The 18,288-nt window shown below is 43.3% G+C and overlaps 1 protein-coding gene across 1 annotated transcript in view; it reads left to right on the forward strand.

Annotated features, from left to right (window-relative positions):
* The window catches only part of allc (allantoicase), a 47,662-nt gene extending 40,125 nt beyond the window's left edge, over positions 1-7,537 (forward strand). The window contains exon 13 of the mRNA XM_041187413.1: positions 7,394-7,537. Within this exon, the coding sequence (XP_041043347.1) occupies positions 7,394-7,537 (144 nt within the window). The remainder of the gene's footprint in view (positions 1-7,393) is intronic.
* The last annotated feature ends 10,751 nt before the right edge of the window (positions 7,538-18,288 follow it).

The following is an 18,288-nucleotide window of genomic DNA, read 5'->3' on the forward strand; positions in this document are numbered from 1 at the left end:
TGCTGCGTCAAGAAAATTTAATAATTAAATGTTCTAAACAGATCCTCTTTTTTGTAAAGCTGCTTGGCATTCACTGCAAGTAGACCATGATAAGTGGTTTGCATGTATAGTTAGAAGAGGGAGATGTGTTCCATAAACTACTCCACTACAAGATTCAAAACTTGTTAAATTTTTACATGTGGTGATCCGAGCTCTTTAGTGGGCACTCTTCAGGGTCATCTAATATTTCTAAACCTCTTGCTTGTTCAGAATCTTGAACAGTGGGATAATTGGTTGGGTTTCTTCATGCAGTACACAGATCTCTCTCAGGAATGAGAATTGCTTTTTCGCAGTTGTTTGTTCTGATAGATGTCTGCTTCATGGATGGTTGCATGAGGCAGCAACTCCAGGGCTTTCCACAGATTTATGTCTTCCTCTTGACTGAAGCTGCTTTAGGTAGTTAATATAGTTAGTGATTTTGTTCAAAGAAGTAATAGATTAATTTTTAAATAATTCTTCCCTCTTGTAGTTCAGAGATGGGGGAGCTGAAATAAATGTAGGTTTCCATTATTAGATCCATCACTAGGTTAATTCTTTACCAATAGTAAATAAGTGGAAATTTAAATGCTTTGTCTGTACAGTACCTGATCGTAGACGTATATTCAACAACTATTTATTTCATATAACTCAAGTCTTTGTACCTTACAGCTATGTCCTTTCACCTTCTTTAAAGAGCAAGTTTCAGCTTAGCCAATAAATGTTAAAATGTGATTTTGATTAACAACTCCTTTAACCTTTACAGTGTGAAAACACATACCTGAGAAATCCTATCAAGGGCTATAGTTACTATTCACCTTCTGGAGATTCTCAGTGCTCAGGTTGCATTGATTGACTATTACTGTTGTTAGAAGGTTTAGAATTGCAATGCGAACTCTACTTATGTGAATGAGACACAGCTGCCCCTGTACTTCCCCACACAAACTTTGCCACACATTCTACCCCTTGCAATAAAGGCCAACAGTATATTTGCCTCCCTAATTATTTGCTGCACCTGCATGCTGACTTTTTGTGATTTGTATGCAGGATACTCAGATCCTTGCATTCTGCAGTCTCTCTCCATTTAAATAATATTCTGCTTTTCTATCCTTCCTGCCCAAGTGGACAACCTCACATTTTCCCACATTATGTTCCATCTCCCAAATATTTGCCCACTCAGTCAACTTTTTAAGAACAATCGCTACTCAATCACTACATTAAAAACATACTTAAAAGATCATACAGCACCTAATTATCACATGCGCAGAATTTTTCATATGATGGGCGGGCTGGGTCGGGGCGGGTGTGGAGCCGTTCTCTGCCCATGATCGGCTCTGCGCTGCCATATTACGCGGGCAGCCAATTAAGGCCAGTCGGGGCATGTGCGAAAGAACGCTTCAATCTCCCTGAAGCACGAAGCTGCTTCAATGGCGATTGAATGGATATTAAAATAATTAAATGAATGATTTAAGAATGTATTTAAACATGCCCCTTCATGTGACTGTGTCACATGAGATGGGACACGTTTTTATTTTTATGAAAACTTTTCTTATTTATTTAATAAAAAATTTAGGAAGACTCATCCCGCTTGAGGTTGAGGTTTCCTAAAAAACGCGAAGGCCGCTTAGGCTTTTCGCCTGCCCGCCAACCTTAAGGTTGTATGGGCAGTGGTAACAAGTACAATAATTACTTTGTCAATGGCCTTAATAGGCCGTTTACATTTTGGAGGGCGTGCAGCCAACTCTGGCGCGCTCCCGTCGAATGGAATATCGCGGGGCTGCGTGATGGGGTCGGGACTTACGCCCGACATCATCACGCATTATTTGATGCATCGGTGTGTCGGGCCCACCACCGCACGCCGACCGAAAAATCCTGCCCTATGTGAAGTTGGCAGCAATTTTTAAACTTGCCTGTTAAAAGGTTCTCGACACCAGAACACGTGGTTCACAAGCCCACTCTCCTGAGCTGCTTAACATAAACTCCAAAAACACACCTGTCTCAATGAAAATCTCAAAGTCAATAAAATTCAAAATTGAGAAAGGCAGCAACCTGGCAGTCCCAATGTCAGTTACACTCACATGTCTTCCTGTGGCTACTAATCTCTCTGAATAGTGCTCAGCCATAAACCCCTGTGTTTATCTCTAAACATTGACCAATTACATGGCTGCCTATTCGTACTACCTTGCACTGTCCATTTGTTATAACACATTCCATTGGAAATTGGGCTCATTAAGGTCTGTTCCAGTGCAAAGGGGGAAGTCAGCATAATGGACCTCCACCCTGCACCTGCTTGATGCTCATTGCCTCCCCTCTCTTCTAGCCCTGCATTACATGCCCTGAAATTCACCATGTTTCCCCATCTGCATCACTATTTGATTATCATGAAATATCTCTGTCCTGGACTTTGCTTCGAGCATGTGTTGTGTAAGCAGTCCTTTGCCATTTGATCCTCTCCACTGTGTATTATAGTTTGTTCCACTTGCTCTGTGGGGTGAACAGATGGGGCATCATAAGTATATAAGATCATACATTTTGTCAATTTATGATAATCATTTCGAAATGCCTTAAAATTAACTGCATCCAGTTGAAGACTTTGTTTTCTAAGGAAGTTGTGATCTTATTTATAGATTCATAAACTTGAATCAGAGGTAGCTTTTAGCCTTTGCCACCTGCATGTTGAACTTTGTGTGGGTGGAGTATAGAGAGGAAAAACGTGCAGGGAGGATTCCACATCTCTAATGGGGCCCACCTGATTTTCACAAGATCACAAGATACCTATGGCTGAGGAAGGCAAATCAGTCCCATCTTCATTCATTCAATCAGAAATACCACCCTCCATTGCTGCATCTCACTTTTTAAAATGCCTGGAGAGCTTTTGCCTCCACCACTCTGGCCAGAAGTGTTGATCAGCTTTCCATGTGAGAAATAACTTCCTGATATCAGTCCTAAAATTGCTAGTTTACTAGTTTGAAACTACATCCTCTTGCCTGATTCCCATAGTTTATTTTGAAGTAATATCTTGGATTAATCTTTTCATTCTCTTAAATACATCACATTCCTCTATATGGTCACCTGTTAGATGTCGCTTTTCTAGACTGATAGGACTTCAGTTTCTCCCCCTGACTCAAATCACAGACATTAAGGCCTGAATTTTCACACCTGGGTCAGCAGCGCAGAGTTGGGACAATTCCCGGCTCTGCAAACCCAACACTGGAGAAAATGCCCTGGAAGGTCAAATAGTTTTGGTCCGGCGGATGGGTAAAATGGGAGCCATGGCAAGCAACCCTTAAATGAGTGTGGAGACTGATGGGTGTGGAGCCAGATGGGCAGAAGGCCTACCTCGGTGCACAGTGGAAATTTTAAAAAACACAATAAAACAACCATCACCCCTCACACCCCTTCATTCCCCAATCTCTCCCCATGCCCATCCACTCATGCCCCATGGCCCCTCATACCCTTCTTGCCAACCTATAGCCCTCTATTCATCACCCATTGCCCCTTATACCATCCATACCAAACTAGGCATCTTTACCCAACCCAAGGCCCTGTTTATCCCCTATGTAAACAGTGCCAAATCATGCCAACCCATGCCCCACCACCCACTGCCCACCACCTTTTGGCTTTGTATTCTCCATGCCAAATCACCCAGTGTGCACCATGGGCATACCTCAGGACCCATGCTGAGATTAAGTAAAATAAAGTTCCAAGTGTCTATTGCAGACTTCATTAAAAAAACACTCTCATTCATTAAAAACTCATTCACTACAATTATATTCCTTCAATTACATAATACTTTATTAAAAATAAACACTTAATTCAGGTGATTGATCCCATATAAAAACAAACATTAGGATTCATAGTCCCACTTCAAAGAGTCTACAACCACTTGTAGCTGTCAAACTATGAAATCACCTTATTCATTATGGAAGGTTGTAAAATCAGTCACACAGCACTAATCCAGTCGTGATAACCCTCAGGCTTATGTCAACAGACAGTGAAGTAGCAAGCAGTTATTTTTTAACACCACAAAGTTTTTTCAAAGATTTAAAGGCCAAGATTTTTGAATGCCTTGACATTTTGACAGTTTCTTTTGCCAGTTGTTTTTGACAGTTCCTTTTGATACTTGACAGTTCATTTTGATAGCTCTCTTGGCAGTTCCAGTCGGGTTATGTACTTTTTATGCACATTCATGCCTAATTTTAACAATTCCAAAGGGCACCTTACCTCTTCCAAAGGACACTTGACCTCCACAAAAGGTGCCCTTGGACCATATCCAAAGGGGCATCCTACCTCTCCAAAAGGGGTACCCACTTCTTCAAAGGACTCCACAAAATTTTGACCTACTTCTCCCAGATCCAATCTGCACACATTGGGTAGAATTTTATGCTGACGGGATTTTATGGTCCTCCAAAGTTAATGGAGCTTTGAACAGCTTGCTGCATTTTACGGCCCTGCCCCCGCCACAATGGGACCATAAAATTCCGCCTATTGTGTTTCCCAATCCCGGTTAATGAAAATCAGACATGACTAGAGGTAGCTGCTGTTTTATATGGACAGCTGCCTCCACAAAACACTTGTTGCAAATCCCACCCCACTCCGAAGAAAATGGTAGGTGCAGTATTCGGGGGCAGGACTTCTGGATTTCGATCTTCTCAATGACTGAAAGGCTCGCTATTATTGTGGAAATCCAGGCCTGCTGTGTGGTTCTTCTCTGCGCTGTTCCAGGTCTTGAATGTCTTTCTTGTTTCTCAGCCGCCAGAACTGCTCACAACGTTCAAGGTGTTGCTCTGACCAGAGCACTGACTTGTATTCTACCCCTTTGGCTACCTAGTTCAGCATTTATTGATTGCTGCTTTGCATTGGTTTGATATACTGGGCATCAAGTCTAAGAAGACTCCAAGGTTTTTTTCAACATCATCCTTGGCTATTTCATAGATTACATGTATGACACATATTTGCTTCCTTCATGCAGCTATTTACATCCATCTACATTCAATTTTGCCATTGATTAGATCACTCACATTTTACTTAACTGGTTTTGTAATAATCTGGCTCTTCAGGTTTTAGTCTCCCTCCTAGATTGATTTGAAAATTTGACCAATTTGCATTTAGTTCTGGCATTAACCTAATTTAGAAATTGACCCAACATTGAACACAAGACACCACACTCAGTACTTCTCTCACCTCAACATGACCCCCCTCTAATCAGTATCTGTTGTTTTCTACACTTCAGCCAATTTCTTATCCTTTCCCAGGTTTCACCATGACCACCACCACTCTCCCCACCCACAGCTTTGAATAATATGACGGCTTCAGGGTGATACGAAGGATTATGAGGTTAAATTGAGTACTGGCTGCATACACTTGGCTTGTATTCTTTTGACTATAGAAGATAGAGGCGTGATCTCAGTGAGGTGTTTAAAATGTGAAAAGGATTCTCTAGGGCAGATACAAAGTAACTATTTCCTTTGATGGGGGAATCAAGGACAAAGGACATAATCTTAAAATTAGAGCCATGCCATTTAGGAGGGAAGTCAGGAAATAACTTTTTCATACAAAGGATAGTAGAAATTTAGAATTCTCTTCCCCAAAAGGCAGTGAATGCTGGGACAATTCAGGATATTAAGATTAAAATCAATAGTATTTTATTAGGCAAGTGTATCAAGGGATATAGGTGGGAAAATTACGTTGACATGCAATCAGCCATGATTTAATTGAATGGCAAACAGACTTGAGGGGCTGAATCCCTAGTCCTGTTCCTACGAGCTTAAGTTAAAGCATTTCATGTGAGCTTTATCAATTCCTTCTGGAAACAATGTGGTACGATTTACCAAAGTCCACTTGGGTTGTCACTTCATCAATGGAATCAGGGCAGTTTATCGGACAGGATCTCCCCCTTCTGAAGCCATGTTGACTGCTCTTTACTAGGTTGTTGTCAAGTTTACTGTTGGTAATTAATTCCATTATTTTACATGGAATTGAATAGGTTTGTAGTTGCTTGTGTCTGTTCAGTCACCTTTTTGAATATGGTCACTACATTATTTGGGCGCTATTGTTCTCAGTTAGTATCCCCAGTGTCCATTGACTTTTTCATAATTATTTTCACAAATTTCCTCCATGGTCTTTCTCAGCACTCTGGTATAAATGCCACCTAACCCTAGGAATTTATTTGTTCTAAGCCCTTTCAGCCTGCCTTGGACCTTCATCTCATTTGTAAAGTAATAGAAAGAAAATTGGGGGTGTTAAAGATGGGTCATCTTTGATATTCTTTACCCAGGTGGTATTAAAAGCCCAGGTGGTAAGGACTAAAATCTATCCCATAAAGAATCCAAAAAAATAGAGCTTTTGAAAGGAATATACCAAACCTGTAATCAACCATCATTTGGAAACTGGTAGCTAGGTTCACTTCTGTTGATGGCATCTTGGGCTGTTCTAAGATCCTACTTATCTCACAGCTATCATCCCTGCAATGTGACACAACTCCTTTAATTACTTTAGAGTACTTCTTTAAAAAAAACTTACACTATTGCTTTTGAGTTGTTTCAATTAAGGGGCATTGTTTTACTGAAAAAGCGTTTAATTATCTCCTTTCACTTGTTTATTAGCACATGTTGCAATGATGTAAATCATTTTTTTTATTCATTCAAGGGATGTGGGCTTCGCTGGCTAGGTGAGTATCTATTGCTCATCCCTAATTGTCCTTGAGAAGGTGGTGGTGAGCTGCCTTTTTGAATTGCTGCAGTCCATGTGGTGTAGGTACATCCACGGTGCTGTTAGGGAGGGAGTTCCAGGATTTTGACCCAGTGACAATGAAGAAATGCTGATATATTTCCAAGTCAGGATGGTGAGTGGCTTGGAGAGGAATTTCCAGGTGGTGGTGTTCCCATGTATCTGCTGCCCTTGTCCTTCAAATGATAGTGGTTGTGGGTTTGGAAGGTGTTGTCTAAGGAGGCTTGGTGAGTTTCTGAAATGCATCTTAGATGGTACGCACTGCTGCTACTATGCGTCAGTGGTGGAGGGAGTGAATGTTTGTGGATAGGGTGTCAGTCAAGCAGGCTGCTTTATCATGTGAAAGAGAAAGATAAAATTAAAGGAGTATGAGAAAGGGGAGGGAAATGGGACTAAGTAGATAGCTCATTATGAGAGCAAGCACTGGTGCATTGGGCCTAATGTCTGCAGCATCCAACTGCTGTATAATTCTATGTGAAAATGTTTTACTTTCTCACTTGCACGCAATCTCATTGTGAGGGAAGTAGCTCATAGTTCATCCCATTCTTTATCTCTTTCTATAAGATAAGTTTTTTAAAAGTTTTATTCGAAGAAATGCCCCTTCCCATCATTATTAGTCTGTAATAATTACGTTTTCTCTCAATTTTAGTTGAAACCACACCAGCAACACTTCTACTCCATCGAAATGAAAGATATTGTAACTCATGTGCGACTGAAGATTAAACCAGATGGTGGGATCAGTAGAATGCGGCTCTTGGGATACCCAGGCACTTTGCCTGCAGTAAACCTGTGAAAAGAATCTCCGCAAATGCACTACAAATTCTTCTCTAAATTACAATATCAGCTCTGCTAGAAATCCACTTGTGCTGGCCTGCCAACTTTTCTTTGTTCCAATTTGTCTTATTGACATTGCAAAACTATTGGCCTCCTGAGACGAAGTTAGAAAACTAAGGTTGTGAGAGAAATCTTCTCTCAAATCCCAAATATGCATGCATGTAGTTTTTACTACTGCAAATGCAGTGGAGGCACTGACCATTTTTGAAATCATTAGCTAGTCAGATTTTGTGATTAAATAACTTATAAATGTGCTCAAATCTCTCTGAAAATCCTGATACAAATCATTGCAGCTGGCTCAGCTGAATTATTTGAGGTCAGGGGAGACTCCCTTGTCTAAATAAAACCAGGAGCCATCTATGCCATTATGCGCACCTACCATACAACTAAGGGTGGGAGAAGTGGCAGAGACCCAGTACTTGTTTGGGCTGAAGTGGCCCTGTCTATCAATTCAATTTTAAAGGGCCTATTGGCTCCTTGGTAAAGAGAACTGATTAGAACCAAAAACTGCCAAAATTCCTCAAGGATTCTCACAAACCAGCAGCATGGTATTCCTTATTTTGCCCTGCTGTCCCTGAGGAAACTTTCTGAAGGAAGCCCCTTCTCCACTTTATCTCTTCTGATGTAGGTGAGTATATTTGGGTTGGGGGGAGGTGCTGACTCAAATGGGCCCCTGAGGAGGCAGCAAATGGCAGGATCTGGCACATTTGAGTCTAATTTAAAATCACAAGCCTTTCTGTGGACTTTAGCCTGACTTATATCAGGGTTGAATCGGATGCCTACAGGTTTTTGGATCCTATTTCGCACTTTTAAGTAATATGCGATGACACTAAATTGAAATGTAGATACGTTGAATGTGTACTTTTGGCCAGTTGTGGGCTAAGAGTTACTGCTAGTGATATTACTATACAAAAGTTTAATGCACTTGTACCAAATTCACCTCTGTTATTTTAATGAAGATACTATGGGTTAATGCCTCTCTTAACATTTTAAAGAAAGAAATGTGTTACAAGTGTGTTTATGAAGTATTATAAACAATTGTAATTTCCAGCCTACTTCTAGCTTATTCCTTATATGTAAAGTGATACAGCTTTTATATTTGGCAGACAGTAATGGGCTGCTTTCAAAAGTATAAGCATCCCTTTACTGTTGAATTATTTTCCTTTTTTTGGATGTCTGGTTAATATTATTTTGATGGGGTCAAAGGAGAGGAATCAAATACAATTTTAAAAGTTGGAGACAGAAGCAAAAAGCCTTGGTTCAAAATTGAAATTGTGCTTTAAAGAAATCACCTATTAAAGACTGCATTTTAAACGTTATGTGGGTGGCTCCTGTGTTAGTATCAAATGAAGTAATATCTGATAAAAAGATCAAAGGGAAGAAGAAACATAGTGCAGCGGGGTGAATTCATTTGCAATTAATGTCTTATTTATTACTGTCGATGGTGCTGTCTTTCAGCTGAGACATTAAACCGAGAGTCTTTTCGCCCTCTCAGTTGGATGTAAAAGATCCCATAACACTATTCGAAGAACAGCAGGAGAAACCTAGCCAATATTTATCTCTCAACCAACTGCTGAAATAGATGATCTGGTCATGATCACACTGTTGGCTGTGGATCCTTGCTGCTTTTCCAATATTACAAGAGTTACTATACTTCAAAACTACTTATTTATTTGTAAGATGCTTTGGGATATCCTGAAGTCATGAAAAGTTGGACATAAATGCAAACCTTTCTGTATCTGAGACGGGGAAAAAAAACAGATGGGCAGGCAGAATGGGTTGGACAGTCTTTACTGTTTTCACAATTTCTCACATTCTGAGCTATACGGCTGAGGTATTATGTTCTCATTGCTGCTGCCCCTGCCCCCAAGAGAGAGAGAAAAATGGAGAAAGGAAAAAATAATGACGTATCAGTTTTATTTCTTCCACACTGTAGAGCTAGGGTAAGTCAGTATCTGATTCATCTGATGAAATAAAAGCTGAGGGCTATGTTCCACCGATTGTCTTTCAGGTTTGCTGAAGAAACAGATGCAGTCTTTGGTTATGGTAAAAATATCAGATTTGTCTCCAAACAACTCTTAAAATTATGGGTTCTGGATTTATTCTTTAACTGAGGGTGTGCAGGACTAACTAATGCAAATATTTTCACTTCTGTTATAAGTGATGTAAGATTAAATTTTTATTTGGGTTCCTTCAGTGATAAGTGAGGAGTAAGTGTGCAGAATTTAAGTTATTCTGTGTGTTTTCAGTAGGGTCTGGATAATGTTTTGCTTTAAAATTTCCATACATTTTAGCATGAAGAGAAATGTAGATCACTCACCCATATGCGCAGTAGCCATTGTTTTTTTGAATGAACATTAGGTTCCATGTGACAGAGGTAAATGATGTCCTATTGAGGAGAATTGGAAGGATGCCAAGCTCTTTAAGACTTTTCACCCAAGACCAACATATCTTTCCTTACTTTGTCATCTTTGGATCTATGAGCCAGACAAAATTTGCATGAAAATCCTCATTTGTATTTTTGGGCATTTTATAGTGGTATAATATTAATATTAGTTTTGTAGGGTTATGGAAATTCCCCTACCAGGGAAACTGAAATAACCTTGAGCATAGATTTTAAATACAAATTGTAGGACATTAACAACTGAATTAGAGCAACAAACAACCTTTCTGGAAAAAGTGCTTTTGCAGTTACGTGACATTTTAGCGTTCATGTAAACAGCATAGAAGCCATAAGTGGTAATCAGCATGAATTTTCAAGCAATAGGCTATGCCTCACTAATCTACTGGAATTCTTTGAAGAGGTAACTAAAGTTAGAGGAGGAGAGTTAGCCAATGGGCTCACTATACATACACTCTCAGAAAGCATTTAGTGAGGCCTTTATCTCAGACAATTAAAGAAGGTAGTGAATGTTAAATTTAACAACAAATTAGTCTGGGAATAGAATACAGAAGGTGATGGGTAAAATACTGTATATGCTGATATTCAAAATAAAAGAAAGAAAATACTGTAACCATACAGCAGGTTGGTCAGTATCTGTGAAGGAAGGAGTCACATGTGCTGTGGATAAAGAGGAACCGGTGGATGCACTGAGCTTAGATTCCCAGAAGGCATTTGATAAAGTATTGCATCAAAGGTTGCTGCAGAAAATAAAAGCTCATGGTGTAGGGGGTAACATATTGGCATGGATAGAAGATTGGCTAACTAACAGGAAGCAGAGTGTGGGTGTAATGGGTCTTTTTCTGGTTGGCAGGATGTGATGAGTGGTGTGCCACAGGGATGATTGCCGGGGCCTCAACTTTTACAATGTTTACAATTTATATAAATGACTTGGAAGAAGGCACTGAAGGAATGGTTGCTAACTTTGCCGACGACACAAAGAAAGGTAGGAAAGTAAATTGTGAAGAGGACGTAGGGAGGCTACAATGTAACATAGATAGGTTAAGTGAGTGGGGAAAGATCTGGTAAATGGACTATAATGTATGCAAATGTGAAATCATCTATTTTGGCAGGTAGAATAAAAAAGAAGCATATTATCTAAATGGTGAGAGATTTCAGAGCTCTGAGATCTGGAGGGATCTGGGTGTCCTAGTGCATGAATCACAAAAGGTTAGTATGCAGGTACAGCAGGTAATTAATAAAACAAATAGAATGTTATCATTTATTGCGAGGGGAATTGATTACAAAAGTAGGGAGGTTATACTTCAGTTGTGCAGGGCATTGGTGAGACCAGATCTGGAGTATTGTGTACAGTACTGGACCCCTTATTTTAAGAAAGATGTAAATGTGTTGGAAGCAGTTCAGAGAAGGCTTACTAGACTATTGCCAGGAATGGACAGATTGTCTTATGAGGAAAGGCTGGACAGGTTAGGCTTGTATTCACTGGAATTTAGAAGAGTAAAAGGTGACTTTGTTGAAACCTTTAAGACCCTGAAGGGTCTTGCCATGTTGGATGTGAAGAGGATGGATATTCCCTCTTTTGGGTGAGTCTAGAACTAAGGGGCACTGTTTAAAAATAAGTGGTCGCTCATTTAAGACAGAGATGAGGAGAATTTTTTTCTCTGAGAGGGTTGTGAGTCTTTGGAACTCTCTTCCTCAAAAGGCGGTGAAAGCAGAACCTTTGAATATTTTTGAGGCAAAGCTAGATAGATTCTTGACTAACAAGGGGACTGAAGGAATGGTTGCTAAATTTGCTGACGACACAAGAATAGGTGGAAAGTAAATTGTGAAGAGGACATAGAGAGGCTATAACGTGACATAAATAGGTTAAGTGAATGGGCAAAGATCTGACAAATGGAGTATAATGTGGGCATATGTGAAATTGTCCATGTTGGCAAGAAGAATAAAAAATAAGCATGTTATCTAAATGGTGAGAGATTTCAGAGTTCTGAGGTCCAGAGGTTATCGGGGGTAGGCAGGAATGTGGAGCTGAAGTTGCATTCAGATCAGCCATCTTATTGAATGGCAGAGCAGGCTCGATGGGCTGAGTGGCCTGTTCCTGCTTCTAATTTGTATGTTCGTATGGAACACGCAAATTGAAGTTTCAGGTTTAGACCTAAAAAGTTCTGTTAAAAAACACAAGAGACTAGTTTGTCCATTCATTCTATTTTGTCCATTCATTCTAATGGATGGAATATCCATTAGATAGACAGGCTTGCAAACTGACATGCAATGAAATTCTTTACCTGTGCTCCTGGTGCTATGAAATTCTTCCCTAGGAGCTCTAAAAACATAAGCTTAAACCTGTCTTTTCTGTTGGTATCTGTTGTATTTTGGTTATTTATATTTGCAGCAGATACTCACAATATTGTCATTATCTCCAGTACAGGAATGCAAGTCTCAGAAATGTGAAAACTCACAGATAATGTGGATATTAGAAGAAATGTTTTCCCACATTGTACACATGTAACAGCTTGGCCAAGAGTAATTAATTCCATGTTGATTAATTTCCATAAAGAGGAAACGGATGAGCTTTGGTTGTGTTGATGTTAGATTACTAATCTGCTGTTTGTTTATTCTGTACCAGGCAATATTAGTACAAATGTAACAACGAATTCTTTACACTACTGCTGGTAATTAACAGGTTATGGCAAATAATATTACTCCACCACATCCATGTAATATCAAACATAACTTTAATTTAATAATGCCTGTCAGGTTAGACACTATTGAGTTAGCCATTTTGGTGCAGATACATCTATTGTCTGAAGCCCAGGTTATATGGCTTCACTTTCCAGCTATTCAGTAGTTTTGTATTAATAGCTGGATAGTAAGTTTGTCAGTTGTGCAAACAAGATGCTAAATGTTGCCTTGAAATCTAGAATCAGTGGAACCAGTTTTTCAAGTATGTGCTGTTGCCGGGAAACGGCATTTTCTCATCTCCCCTCGGCAGTATACATTTGGAATGTATCCCTGTTTTGCCTTCTATTTGAACCAGTACTTTCCCAAACCTCAAATGTATGCAAAGTATTATTTTCTTCTAGTTATTTCAATCTTGGTGGGCCTTGGCTTTTCATCCATTTTGCTTATTAATAAAAAAAGAACAGTGGCTGGTTATAGCTTATCTGTATGGATGTAGATTACCATAAAAACTGGGCTGACTCATAGATTTGCAGTGTGCATCTGTGCAGGTTCCACTTCTCACCCCAACTCACCCTTACCTTTGACTAGTGGTGGTCCACAATGATCTGTGTATAGACCTCAACTGTTCAAATATTTATTAATGACTTAGATAACATAATAGAGAGCCACATAGTCAGGAAGATATAATAATTTTCATAATGTTATTGTAATTTATTGTAAAGGAGAGTAATAGTGAGGTCTATGGGCAGAATTTTATGGCTGATGTGCGGGTGGCAGAGCCTGCACATCAACGCTTAAATTTTCACGTGCTATCGTCGGGCGAGTCACCACGCGGTATCGCGATATTTAGCTAGGCGGGCGCACTATGCAGCGGGACGCGTGCCCACCATTAATTAAAGGTCTTGTTAAGGCCCTTAACTTGGCAATCGACGCCAATTTTGAGGAGCCCGTGCGATCTTTGCCTCGGCCCACGGGACCAACGGGCAGGCGGGTAAGTGACTTTTTAACAAGTCTCATCCACGGGAGGGATGTGTGGGCTCAGAGGGGTTGTTAATGTTTTATCTGAAGTATTTATAGCAGAAAGTGTTTTAAACTTGCCTGTGTGATCTGTAGCAGTTCAGATCGATTTCCAACAGCTTTCTCTGTACTTTGAAGCTTTAGCTCACCAGTCTGCAGACAGTAATCTTTATCAGGCCTGCAGCTTTCCGGAGGCCTCCATTTAGCCTGGGTATGGGTTCTGACATCTCCACTGAGGCAGCTCCTCTGAGGAGGGAGGCAGGGATAAAATAACGAGAGGCCGGGAGTGGACAATCAGCCTCCAAGGGAGCCACATTTGGGAGGCCAGGCACAAGGGGCGCAGGGCCAAGAGGTTGTCCAAGGTGGAAGGGGCCGCAGAAGATGCCACTATCCTGCTGCCAGGGTATACAGGTGGTGAAGCAGCCACCTCAATAAGACTGAGGTGCAGTGCCGAAGGAGGCTCCGACTGTCAAACGAAACAGTCAACTATATCTGTCAGATGATTGGCCCTGAGATCTCCCCTGTGTGGGTGGACACCCCATGTCAGCGGCCCTGAAGGACACAGTTGGCCTCCACTTCTATGCATCTGGCTCCTTCCAGGGCTCAGTGGGCGATCTTTGGGTGTCTCCCAATCAGCTGTCCACACTTGTATCACGCAGGTTACAGACTCTGTTCAGACGGGCATTGACCTTCATCCACTTCCGCTGCGACCAGGCAGGTCAGGCACAGCAAGCCAGAGGCTTCACGGCAATTGCTGGCTTCCCCCATGTCCAGGGTGCAGTCGACTGCACACATGTGGCCATCAAGGCGCCAGTAGGTGAGCCCGGTGCCTTAGTCAACAGGAAGGGCTTCCACTCCATGAACCTGCAGATAGTGTGTGATCACAGGATGCAGATTCTGCAAGTCTGTGCAAGGTACCCAGGCAGCTCCCACGATTCCTACATCCTCAGACACTCCCAGGTGCCAGGGCTCTTCAGTGCTCCAGCCTGGCTGGATGGATGGCTGCTGGGTGACAAGGGCTATCCCCTCAAAAGGTGGATCATGACTCCTCTCCGCCATCCAAGAACAGAAGCTGAGCAGCGCTACAATAGGAGCCACGCCTCCACAAGGGCTGTGGTGGAGAGAACCATCGATCTTCTCAAGATGTGCTTCTGTTGCTGGACCGCTCAGGGGGTGCACTCCAGTACCCCCCAGATCGCGTCTCTGTGATAGTGGTAGCATGCTGCGCTCTGCACAACCTTGTGCTGGAAAGGGGGGACGCAGTTGATGATGAAGACCTTGATGCAGTGGATGAGGCTGCACATGATGAATCCAGCAGTGGCTCAGAGGATGAGGAAGCACAGGGCAATGATGAAGGGCAGCACGCCGACCTGCGACTACACCAAGAAGGCAGGGGCATCTGGGACACTTTAATCCAACAAACCTTCAGCTAGCTCCACACACATGGATTTGCAGGACCAGCATTGCCTGGCACTTCTACACGTGGCACTTAGGTGCTACATTTTCCACTTCAACAGCTGCAACTAAGGGTTTAGTACAGAAACATCAACGTCCACTCAAACACTCATGATATATCTGTGAAACATACAAATGCAGCCCAAAGGAAGCACCCTCAGCCATGGTCAGAAAAGTGGACTTTATTACCACCAAAATAAACAACAAATATCACTCTGATGCAGATAATGAAACATTCCCTAATCTAGGGCCAACACAAAATCACCAGTGACAAACCTGTGGAGTGCCTAACATGCCTTATGCTTACGTTTGCGGGTGCTACGTCTAGGTGCTGCCCCATCGCTTGGAGTGGCTTGTGAGACAGCCTGCTGACTCTGCTGTCCTGTTGGCCTCGATGACTTTGGTGGGCGTCCTCTGGGCTGTGGAGCCTGTGCTGGTCCCGCCTGGGAGGGAATTGCCAGTTCCAGAACTGGCACCTCCCCAGTTGTCGCAGCCTCAATGGATGCAATGATCACTGGCAGAGGGGCGGAGGAGCTGCTGCCCTCATCCGGAGCGCCCTGAGAGGAGCTCGCAGCGACGACAGGCAGCTGCTGTGCCGACGTGAGGTCACATAGGACCTCCCTGCTCACAGCAGATGGATGGGCACCGAGCTGGGACACTTGATGCCCAGAACATCTCCCACATTGTCAATGACCACCTGTGGCCATTAGCGTTGTGAGGGCTTGCAGGTCTGAGCATAACCCAATCAGAAGCTGATCAATCTGTTGGAAGCCCCTCTCCATGAGAGTCACCAATCTCTCGATAGAGGAAGCCTGAAGCTCTGTCCTGAGGTTCATGCCATCACGAACACTCTGCCTGGATTCCTCCACCACAGAGACCAAGTGAAGAACACCCTCATGCAACCCTGCCAGAACTTGCGCACCCTGCCGCTTGTCCTGCAGCTGCTGCATGGCTGACATCTCCAGAGGCACATCATCACTGCCCGACTCAGCATGTGCCTGGTCCCCTGCAGTCCTCCAGCTGCTGACACCATTGGCACTCTCTGTCCATGTCATCTCCTCCAGAGATTGTGAAGTGCCCTCTCCACTGTGCCCCAGGACACTAGGTGACGCCATAATCCCCACCGATGTGGCAGTCGCTGCGCTGGTGCTTGGCTCGCTGAAATGACGTGATGCAAGTTGCAAGTGTTGGCCCTCAGGTGTGGAGGGGGGCTCTGGACTTGTTGCTGGTGGCCATGCGGTGGTGATGCTGAAATTAACAACAAGGACAGTGCATCAGTTAGCATTCAGTCAGTTACACCATTCATCCCTTTCCTTCCCAGGCTCATAATGACTCAACCTTCAAGAACCTAAGGAGACGAACATTGGTGGGGTGGTAAGTAGTCAAGAGGAGGCCCAAACATTACACACACAGACAGACAGGCTGTTCAGATGGCTTAAGGAATGCCACATGGAATGTTATGTGGATAAGTGTGCAGCTAAGCACTTGGGCAAGACAAACAAGGTATGGGAATACATGAGTAATGGTAGGACCATGGGAAGTCACGACGATTACAGGGACCTTGCTGGTCAGATCTGTTAAGGTAACAAAACAGGAACATAAGGTGATTAACAAGGTCAAAGCCAGACTTGCCTTTATTAGCCGCGGAATAGAATGTAGGAAAAGGGAGGTCATGTTGCAAGTGCAGAAAACGCTGTTGAGGCCACAGCTACACTTCTGTATTCAGTTGAGACCTGCGCTTCATGGGAGGGATGGTATTGGAGTGGGGAGAGTGCAGAGGTTCCTGACCTGGATGCATGCTGGCCTGGAGAGTTGGAGTTATGAGGAAACATTGCAAACACTTGTGACATTTGCTGTGGAGCACAGGAGATTGACAGGTCACATTATTGACCTTCATTCCTTTATGAGGGGCATAGAACGGGTGGACAGAAGGCAACATTTCCCCTTGGCGCAGGGATGACTAACCTGGTGGCATTTATTTAAGTTGAGGGCCATGAGGTTGACAGGTGAGGTGCTGAGGACCTTTTGGACAGAGTAATGTGGGACGCACTGGCTGAAAGGGTGGTGGAGGTACAAACCCTCCTAAGATGATATCAGTCTATGGGTGTGCCGCAGCGATGCCATGGCATGTTAGGCCATGGGGATAGTGGTCAGAAATGGGATAAGGCGACTTTGGAAGGTGCTAGAGACGCGCATCCTCAAGGGGCCGAGGGACCTTTGTGTATGACCCACACGTCTGACTATCAGTCTGTGAATGAGCAGTGTTGCTGCATTAATGATTGCAGCAATCACCAGTGCTTTGGATAGTGGGGAGACAGAGTGGGAGGGACTGTGGCCCTCAAATACCTGTCCGCTGGACCCCAGCTTCGCCGACACCTGCCGACCTGGCCACCTGCCTCCTCCCCAGCTCCATGGCCTGTTCTTCATATGTGGTTAGGTGCTGCAGCACAGCATTCCCACCACCAGTCCGCAGACGCTCCCGGCTATTGTTCTCTATTTTTGCCTGCAGAACAGAGATCATTTATTGGGTCTGATCACTCATGTGCTCTGCACATGCACGCCGCACCCCAACCACAGTGGCCCATCTGAGGCCTCCAGCGGCTCCTGTCCACACTACTGGTGATCAGTCACCAGCAGATAGTACAGCTGGTCCCAACCCCCTCCCCCAACGGCCAACTTGGACACATTCAGCATCCATCACTTTCAATAACACATGGGTCTTAGCGCCCATGGCAAGGAGACGCAAATAGGTGTGGTGCTGAGGCCAGCAGATGGCTCTTGGCCGCGACACCTTGAGGCTCCCCTTCCACCATCGCATCACCATCAATAAGACATGTGTTGGAGTTCTGAATATGTGTCTAGCTGCCTCTCCTGCAGGTTGCCCCCAGACTATTCAAATGCGACTAACGCCAACATATACTGCCGGGAGAACCCATCTTCTCATCAACAACTAAGGCTGATGTAAGCATGGTCACTATCTGTCTGCTCATCCAGCGTGCACCAAATGCCCAATGCAGTAACGACACTAAGATGTTGGTGGGGGGAGGGTGGGAGGGGTGGGGCTCAAAGGCTAAGGCTACCTGCTGGGTTAAATGGCCAAGGCTGACATGTTACTCACCCTTCCAGAGTGCAACAAATCATTGAAGCGTTTGCGG

Source organism: Carcharodon carcharias, chromosome 5 (genome assembly GCF_017639515.1).
Source record: "Carcharodon carcharias isolate sCarCar2 chromosome 5, sCarCar2.pri, whole genome shotgun sequence".
NCBI lineage: Eukaryota > Metazoa > Chordata > Chondrichthyes > Lamniformes > Lamnidae > Carcharodon > Carcharodon carcharias.